The sequence below is a fragment of the Dipodomys merriami genome, unplaced genomic scaffold, assembly GCF_024711535.1.
Source record: "Dipodomys merriami isolate MVZ:Mamm:240054 unplaced genomic scaffold, mDipMer1.0.p SCAF_72, whole genome shotgun sequence".
Taxonomy (NCBI): Eukaryota; Metazoa; Chordata; class Mammalia; order Rodentia; family Heteromyidae; genus Dipodomys; species Dipodomys merriami.
The window spans coordinates 3,413,844-3,423,726 of NW_027206313.1; the positions used below are offsets into that span (position 1 = coordinate 3,413,844).

The 9,883-nt window shown below is 36.2% G+C and overlaps 1 protein-coding gene across 2 annotated transcripts in view; it reads left to right on the forward strand.

The window, feature by feature from the left end:
- Nucleotides 1-9,188, forward strand: part of LOC138818201 (serum response factor-binding protein 1-like) — a 32,794-nt gene extending 23,606 nt beyond the window's left edge. For both annotated transcript variants that reach the window (XM_070009171.1, XM_070009172.1), the window contains exons 5-8: nucleotides 5,038-5,119; nucleotides 5,761-6,460; nucleotides 8,514-8,551; nucleotides 8,907-9,188. In XM_070009171.1, coding sequence (XP_069865272.1) covers nucleotides 5,038-5,119; nucleotides 5,761-6,460; nucleotides 8,514-8,551; nucleotides 8,907-9,091 — 1,005 coding nt within the window. In that variant the 3' untranslated portion in view covers nucleotides 9,092-9,188. The remainder of the gene's footprint in view (nucleotides 1-5,037; nucleotides 5,120-5,760; nucleotides 6,461-8,513; nucleotides 8,552-8,906) is intronic.
- Nucleotides 9,189-9,883: the final 695 nt, after the last annotated feature.

Here is a 9,883-nt window from a genome sequence, read left to right on the forward strand (position 1 = left end):
TAAGTATGACAGAACATTAATTTAATTAAATCATGTGACTACTGGAAACTTGAGTTCTCTTAATTCCAGCTCTACCTTCCCCCCTATTCATTTACCTCTGTCATATTATCATCTCCCTGTGTCTTTACATTATTAAAAGAGTAGACGTTTTTAAAAATTGATTTTTCTTACTGAAATAAGGATACAGGTTGACCTATTGTAAGAATGAGATGTACAAGACACTATGTTGAAAACAAGCTTTACAACTTCGGGGTGGCAGGGGAGGGAAGAGGTGGGGAGGTGGGGAGGGAAGGGATGGTAGGGAAAAAACAAGGAGGCGGTATCAATGCTCAATAGGAAATAGACTCATTACCTTACTCATGTAATTGTAACCCCTCTGTACAGTATTTTTACAATAAAAAAAAATTGATTTTCTTGATTAGAGGAAGGAAGGTTCATCCTGGCCTCACTTGCTTAGAATTCATTGCAATTACATGGCGTTAAGCACTGTTTTCCTTTTTTTTCATTATTCGATTTTGTTTAAATATGATTATGCTTCATAAACATGCGGACATGCACATTCTATGTTGTAGGCCCAGTTATCTTAAGAGATTGATCCATGGCTGATTATAGGGCCCAAAGAGGAAAGTAAATGACTTCGTCCCCTAAAAGCTGTCCTGATGGCTTAGGGAAAACTGTATTGATGGAGTCTTCTGTCCTTTCAATCAGAGAAGAAACACAGTTGCTAAAAATGTCCTTACCACAGAGCTCTTACTTTGTCCAGATGATTGAGAATAGCTGGAATGACTAATATTTCTATTAACATGTAAATGGGTGGTTTTAGCATTGATGCTTATCTACATTGCCCAAAGTAATGTATGTATCAGATTAAATTTGTGAGAAGCCTTCTTTGATTTTTTAACACAAAATGGTATTTATACTGGCTTTGTCTTCAGTAGTCTTTAAAATTTCATCTTACATGAGAATTGAGCAAACAGAACATAAGACAGTATGGAAAATATTATCTATTTTATTACCTCCAAAAATGTCAATGTGTAGTTTGCCATAATTCTTCCTGTCCAGCCAAAGGAGCTGTTTCCCATTGTCTTGCTTAATGGATTTGATAAACACAAATGTTAATTTGTTGATTTACATCCTCAGATAAAGCTTAGAATTAATAAGCCAAACTAACTATAACAAGTATTGCTCCTAGCATTCTTCCTGTACCAGTTCATTTAGAGGCAGTTCATTTTAGGCAACATTCCAAAGAATTAATATTACACACAGGAGACCTTTATTATTTTTAGTCTGTTTACATTCAGAGGTACATTTGCAAAATTCTTTTCAAAATTGAACACCAAATGCTTTGTGTTCACAATAAATACCAGTATGCCAAAACAAAATTTTCCCGTTAAAAAATGAGATGTTTTCTACTTTTTTATTTAATTTGTTTGAAATGGAAGAAACTAAAGGTGTGTGAAAACCACAGTTTCCTGAGAATTTTCCATGGCAAACATTGTGTCAGTTTTAAATAAGGAAAGCTGTGGTTTCCTTCATACCTCCTAATATTTTTCATGCAGGTGTAAAAACTGTTCATAGAGACTACTTAGTAGACTTTTAAGCTTTAAAATAGATTTATTTAAATTTCAGATATATCAACATATTTGTTGCTTTTATATCTATCTATAACATTTTCAATCTATCAAATGAAGCTTACCATTTTGAGATCAATGGGGTTAGTAATTTGTACATTTATCTTAGCCTTTTTCATGAAACGCCACCTTGGGAGCCTCCAAAGATGGTGTTTATGTCCTTGGGTAGAAAAAGATAATAAGGCTCAGTATATAGAAAGAGGGATGACGTAGTAAAGAAAGGGTGTGCCCAGGGGTTAAAGGCTCATGGCAGAGACCGCCTCACCCTTTCTTGTGGGTTCCTAAATTTAACCCACAAGTTCCTGCACTTAGCCCAATGCTGGTGAGCAAGACAGAGCATAGCGGACATATGGACATCTTAGGGCCGCAGAACCCTAACCACCATCAAAAGAAGGAGTCTCGGCCCACTTGCTTCATGGCCTCTTTTTACATTTGTATAGCTTTGAAGTAGGCTTTACAAATTTTAGTGAAAAAAAAAAAAAACATTTAGAGGTAAGACTCAATGTTAGAAAAGTTATTCTATAACAAGCAGACCTGTTAGGAATATTACACTAAATTCAGAAATCTGATTTGGAGTTATAGCTTTTTCCTAAGTAAATAATCTTAAAGACAGTCTAGATATCTAATCAGTTGGATAGCAAAAATTTTGACCTAATCACAAAATTAGAGCAAAATTAAAGAAAGGTTTAAAATTGCTTTCCTAAGAATAGACTTAGAACTTAAAATGTTAAGTTCGCTTTCTTAAGAATAAAGTCAAAGCTAGGTGCTGTGGCTCACAACTTACAGTCTTAGTGACCTAGGCGACTGAGATCTGAAGATCACAGTTTACTTGGTTTTGACTGGTTTGGGACTGGAGATCAAACCCAGGACATGGCACTTGCTGGGCAAGCTCTTTGCCATATCCAGCCCTGAAGATCACAAGTTTGAAGCTAGCCTGGGCTGACATGATCAGATTTCCAGTTTGTAGAAGTTAGAAGCTGTAAAATCATTTTGTGTGTGTGTATGTGTGTGTGTGTGTGTATGTGTGTGTGTGTGTGTGTGTGTGTGTGTGTGTGTGTGTGTGTGTGTGTACGCTGCTGTATTGCCTTTGTACTGTAATGGGTGTGTATATATATGTATATATACATATATGTATGTTTATGCATATGTATACACACCATTTTATATTCATATGAACCTGCAAGACAGTGTGTGTGTGTGTGTGTGTGCGTGTGTGTGTGTGTGTGTGTGTGTGTGTGTGTGTGTGTGTGTGTGTGTGTGTGTGTGTGTGTCAGTCAATAGTGGGGGCTTGAACTCCAGAACTCACATTTCTTCCTTCACTCTTTTGCTCAAGGTTGACACTCTATCATTTGAAATACCTCCTCTTCCAACAACATATTTGTTAAATAGATTTCCACTGCTGGAAATATGGCACAGTTGTAGAGTGCTAATGGGCAAATCCCTGGGTTTGATTCACTGAAAAGACGATTAAAAAAAAAAAGAATATCATCAAAATGAATGAGAATATGGAAGCCATGTATCTTTAATCCATTTTTCTTAAACAGAATTATATTGCTACCTAAAAAATAATGTTTTAGCCACCATTAGAGACATGACTAGTGCCCATGATTGAAATTGGACTTCATATTTACAGTTATTCAGAGGCACAAAATGTATTCCCTGATGAAGAATGATTATAGGAAGTCATGTCCAACCTCTTCCTTTTCCTGAATAAACCACATTTTTATCCTGTATTAGCAGTTAGCTAAGAATCTTTTTAAAAATTTCATATTCTCCTTAAAAGTAGCTATCTTTTCAACAAAGTACTTATTCATAGAATGGTGTATTTTATTTTTCTGTGTATTAACTGTTGTTTTTCTTTTAAAAAAATCACAAATTGCATAGTTACTAGCCTAAAGCTGTGATAGTCATAATTTCACATAATTGCTCAGTTTTATGTATGATTTTGTATATGAAAAAACTTCTATGCTGTCTTTGAACTCGATGCACAGTTCCAATTTGACAGCAACATGATGCGTGCTGTGGGATTCTGCAGTAAATACATGATGTCCAGCAGAGATTGCAACTTTGTACAGAGAGACACATATAAATAAGATTAATAAATTCATATAATAATATTTATAATAAAATAATAAATTTTGATTAATGTGTAGTTGTAGAATTGTGGAGCTTATTGTAGAGCCTTTTTAAAAAATAGCACCTATAGAAATAAGATTGCCAAATCAAAGATAGTTCTGGGATAGAGAAGTTATTTGCTGAATAAATTCAGTGATAAAATGATTACAAAGTATAGTGTTTATCCAAAGTTAACAGTAGGCATTCAGGTATTACCACAGTTCTAAAACTACTTGTAACTGACTACAGCAAAAGTATGAAGATACTTGCACTGATATATATTAAATTATGTGAAGTAGATAAAATCAACAGTGGTAGCTTTGTGTTGTTTGTGATGACATTTGAGGCCTGAAGACAGTGAGATGATCAGTCATTTGTGTATTTGAGAGAAAAACATTGCAGATTAAAAAGAGCTTGCACCAGAATAACCTAAACATCTGAAAGCAAGGAGGCTTAGAGAAATGAAAATAAAATGATTTGACATCACTGCCCTGCTCTAGGGAAAAGTGACTATAAAATAGAGTAAAATGTGAAGGAGAGTGATCATGTATGAGTTTACAGTGTTGGTCCAGGTAAAGGAGTTGGTGATTTAATCAAAGGTAGAAAGAGTAGAAATGACTGATTCTATATGTCTTACACATGTAGAGCCATGTGATATGCTGGGGAATGTATTGTGAAATATGAGGGAAAGGGAAATAGAAGACTCCTTAGAATGTTAGGCCTGAGTAATCAGAACTGAAAGTCAGAACAGAACAGAAAAGAAAAGAACAGAGAAGAAAAACAGTAGGAGAAGCATATTGGAGGGGAAACTCAAAAGAGTTCTGACTAGATGTGTCAACTGTATTTCAGTTATGTGGCTGCATACCATTCTGGGCTCATGTGAGAGCTGGAAGTAGAAATTTAGAAGTTGTAGCTACATCATGTACTTAGAGTAGTCTACATCTACTACTAGAGTAATCTAAATTTTCATTGGATTAAATGTTGCATCATAAACTATTCTCATCCAATCATCCTCAAGTCTTTGGTGTTGTTTCAAACAATACACAATACAGCCAAGATAGGAGACATTCAGAATATGAGTATACAGCATTACATTGTTCCTACACCTTAATTAGATGGGACTTCAAATATTGTAGTAATCACAACTTGTCTGTATCAGACAGTTTAGTTCTATACGTTATTAGATTCCTTCATATTGATTTAGCCTTTTTAGATCCTTTAAACGTTTCTAAACGGAGCTGAGTTATTTTTAGCCCCCTATATTTGTGTTTTTTTTTTTTTAATTTTGCAGCCAGATTCTACTGCAACTGAAAGAGCAATTGCCAGACTAGCAGTGCACCCACTTCTTAAGAAAAAAATAGATGTACTGAAAGGTATGGATTAACTGAATTAAAAGTCAGTCTGCTCAGTGCATTTTTCAACCCTTGAAGATGCTTGCTATTATAAACATAGATCCTTCAGTATTTATACATGAGGACAAAAACTATAGAAAATATGCTTTATGAAAAAGCTAACTAAATCTGAGACTTTTTCTTACATTTTAATGTGTTTATATAACATGATCAGGTTATAGTTCTAAATATTGACATATTGCTTTAACCTTCTTTTCTCACATCATTTTTATTTGTATATAATAAAATATATAGGACTAGTTTTGTCACAGATAGTGTTTTATTTTTATGTCTGAAAACACCATAATTCTACCTTATTACCATAGAAATCCAAGGTGCAAATTTGTGTTAGTGACTTCTGCTCTTCATAACTCAGACATGTAAAAAAGGACAATTTTCTTTTTCTTTGGCAGTTTAACAAGACGGTATCTGAGCACATCTGATAAATCTATTTTTCAAGAAGTCAAATTATTTCTTTGTGAATTCAGACCCATTTTACATATTTAGTATAAAGTCCACTTGTTCTCTTACATGTTTCAAATCATTTAAGAAGTTTGGTACTGAAACAGTACTGTTACACTGGTGTTAATGCTGAAACAAGTCCTGCACTATTTTTCCAACAGCTGCTGTCCAGTCCTTTAAAGATGCAAGACAGAATGCTACTGAAGTTCAGCCATCAGAGACCACTTCAGAAGAAAATTTTTCTCAGAGCACTTTGTGTTCAAATGATAAACGGCAGCATGAGAGGACCGTTACAGGTGAGCAGAAGGACAAGGAAGCCAAAGTATCAGCAAAGAAACCCACCCGTGACTCAAAAGAAAAAGTGGCCAAGGTACAACCTGGACCAAAAGCAGTGGACATTTCAGCTTCCCCATCAAAGCCTTCAGGAAAAGGGTCTCTTTGTCCCCCTGGATGCCAGAAGACACCTGCTGAGCCCAGACTGAAATCAGCAAGTGAGAGTTCAAAGAAGGAAGTATCTGAGCACGCACTCAGTGGCAGAAGTGAGTCAGAAGAGGAGGAGGAAAAGGAGTACTTTGATGATAGCACAGAAGAAAGGTTCTACAAGCAGTCCTCCATGTCTGAGGAGAGTGACAGTGGTGATGACTTCTTCATTGGGAAAGCCAGACTGACAAGAAAGAAGCAAAGTGGCCCCCACTCTGCAGCTAAGGAGCAAAGACCTCCCCAAAAGATGGAGCAACCTACCGAGGATGAGCGTGCAGCCCCTTGGGGTAGAGGAGGTAACCAAAGTAAGCCAGCAACAGAAGCCAGGAAGTTAGAGTCTGTGTTTTTCCACTCATTATCTGGATCTAAAAGCTCCAGAAGGTAAGGATGCTTTTGTATTCCTTTTTTAGAAGAAGAAATACCAGTATATTCCCAACAATAAGGGAAGAAATGCCAACCACAAGTCATTGTAGTTTGTACAACCCAAACTAAACTTGTCCCTCTCTAACTTTAAGTGGAAAGGCATACAGAAGTGTGTGACAGTGCCCCAGCTGTCCCAGCTGCAGCCTGAAATGAGATGCTATAACAGCCAAATAACATGCAGCACTGACTTGTTTTAACCTTGAATTATCAGACCTTCAAAACTACCTTTTTTTTTTTTTTTTTTTTTTTGCCAGTCCTGGGGCTTGAACTCAGGGCCTGGGCACTGCTTCTTTTGCTCAAGGCTAGTACTCTACCACTCAAGCCACAGTGCCACTTCTGGCTTTTTCTGTGTATGGTACTGAGGAATTGAACCCAGGACTTCATGCTTGCTAGGCAAGCACTCTACCACTAGGCCACATTCCCAGCCCACAAAACTGCCCGTTTTTGATGAAAAATTTGAAACTTTTTCATGTCTCTGCTTAAACAGAACTTGGTGAAAAGGATGTGGTGGGGAGTTTTGATGACTCAGGACCACTGCTGTAGACATCAGTCATTTGTTCTGTGTCGTTTTTATTCATTATGTAAGGCTGCTGGCCTCACATTGAGTTTTCCCATTGCTCTGTCCTTGTATAAATCATAAAGTTCTTATCTGTTAGAAGATAGCATATTTTAGAGTGAGTCATGTTTAGCAGATTTCTTTAGTAGCTGCTATTTTTCTTTAGTAAATTATTTTACTATAGGTCAAAGATACTCCTTAACAGAATAGAATAATGTTCTAAACACTTAGACAAGAGTATTAAACTGGTAAAGTATTTTATTTTTATTTTTTTAATTTGTGCTGGCCCTAGGACTTGCACTCAGGGACTACTGGGTGCTGTCCTTGATTGTTGCTCAAGGCTAGTGCTCTACCACTTGAACCACAGCTCTTATTTCCAGCTTTGAAGATTAAGTTACATGGACTTTCCTGCCCTGGCTGGCTTCAAACTTCAATCCTCATATCTCAAATTTCTGAGTAGCTAGGATTATATGCCTGAGCAACCAGCACCTGGCTATATCTTCAGAGCCTGAAATTAATTAAAATAACTTAGACTCCTGTCTCAAAAGATGGGTTTTTCCTTCATTTAAAATATGTCACCATTCCTTTCCACAACATGTGGAAATCTTAAATGTGAGATGTTTGAAATCCTTTAGATAGGCCCCAAGAACAGAGAAAAGAAAATTAAATAGTTTGTGTTTGGGTTTTTGTTTTGTTGTTGTTGCTTACAGATACTGGGGTTTGAACTCAGGGCCTGGCTAGTAGACAAGTAGCTGATTTTAATCATGATCCTTTTGCCTGTGAGTTGCTGGCTAAATAAGAGCTACTATGCCCAGCTTGTTTGGGAGATGGGAGTCTTGCTGTCATTTTGTTCAGGCTGGTCTCAAACTGTAGTGTTCCTAGTCTTTGCCTCCTGCCTGACTGGTATTCTGTCGTCTGTAATCCTTAGGCTGCCACCTTCAACTCACTTGGCAGGTTATTTTTAACTTACAAACCGAAGTCTTTGTAAGAATAGATTCATAACTCCTTTATATGTCTGAAGTAATATTGGAATCAAACATTGGATATATAGCTAAAATCCACATTTATGACATGTTGGTTGAATGTGAAACTCTGATAGGCCTGTGGTAAGATTTATCCTGTTATATCATCTGCTTAAGAACAGAGGATTTATTTACCTTTTAAGGTCATATTCATGTTTTTTTCCAGGCACTGGCTGCTCATGCTTATAAGTCTATCCACTCAGAAAGCTGAGATCTGAGTGTCAAGATTTGAAGCCAGCTGGGGCAGGAAAGTTTGTGTGTCTGTCTCTCATCAATTAGCCACCAAAAAGGCCTAAGTGAAGCTGTAGCTTAAGTTACAGAGAGCCAGCCTGGAATGAGAAAGCTTAGGGACAGCACTCAGGTCCTGAGTTAAAACCCCAGTACCAGCACAAAGATAATAATAACAATAACAATGGCATTTTTTTTCTTTTAGGAATTACAAAGAACAAGCTCCAAAGAGCAAAATCTCAGGTATGTGTCCATAGCTACGAATCTCCACATGCAGTAGCAATGCTCTGCCACATGGAAGGATGGAAATCACAATTGCAAATCCATTTCAGCAGGACTTAAGTTCCTTCCTCTTTATATCATGGTTAATAAGGCAGCATAATGTGTATTAGAATCATGGGAAGTATGGATACCAAAATTACCCACTCGGTGTAAAATTTCCATTCCAAGACATTCCCTGTTAGAATCACTTTTTAAGTTATGTATTACTATCTTTAAAGCAGAATTTTTTTAGTTTATTCAAGTAAGATGCAGTCCATTTCTTTCTTTTCTTGTTTATATATGTTTAGTTTTTATTATCTTTGCTTTCTCTTCCAAGATTTCTCAGAAAACAAAGCTCAGGTGAAGAGTCGGTTTAATAAACATGCCCTGAGAGGACCTGAGACCACCAGACCTCATTCACAGCTCCCTCTTCACCCATCCTGGGAAGCCAGCAGGAGACGGAAGGAGCAGCAGGCTAACATCACCGTGTTTCAGGGGAAGAAAATCACATTTGATGATTGATGGCTTTCTCTCTAGACCTTACTTTCCTGTTTTTTCTTACTATTCTATTATAATATAAATGTTAATTGGAATAAATGTCTGGGAAGGTTTTATAGAAGGTTTTTGTCTTTTTTTTAAGTGAATTCAAGTTATGTTTACAAAATCACAAGTACTTACCTACAGATTCCTTTGCAGTAGTGTCTCCTAGCTGTGAATTTGAAGATGATAGCGATCAGCTGTCCTCATTTGTTGTTTATGAAGTATATGTTGAGAGTGTTAGCTTTGTTTTTCACCTTAAAGATAAATGTCAAAATAACTTTTTTTAAAAATGGAAAAATGAGAAGTACATTACTAAATAAAAATCACTTTTGTTAGCAGTTATTCCTAGTTAGCAAAATAAAAATAATAACCTCTATTGAGGGTATACAGATACTGAACTTTATAAGTACAACGTGTTTTATGCTTTAATTACGTGTGAGCATGCATTTTGTCATTGTACTTAGTATTCTGGAACAAATTTAGGTTTCATGATTACATATTCTTTAACTTGTTTAAATATAGAAGTACAACCAAAAATCAGAAACTAAAAATGTACATTGTCTATTTACTTGGCCATATATATATACTCTTCTAGTGTCTCATTATGTAGTTGAGACTGGCTTGGGATTGGGTCAGTCTCCCCAAGCTGGATTTCAAGTCTGACTAGGCCTGACATGGAAGTATTTTTTTTTAAGAATTACAGGTTTTAATTCATAAGAAGAAATTCTAGCGGTAAATAGGTTGAGAGCATTTCCACTAATGGCTGAGCAGAAA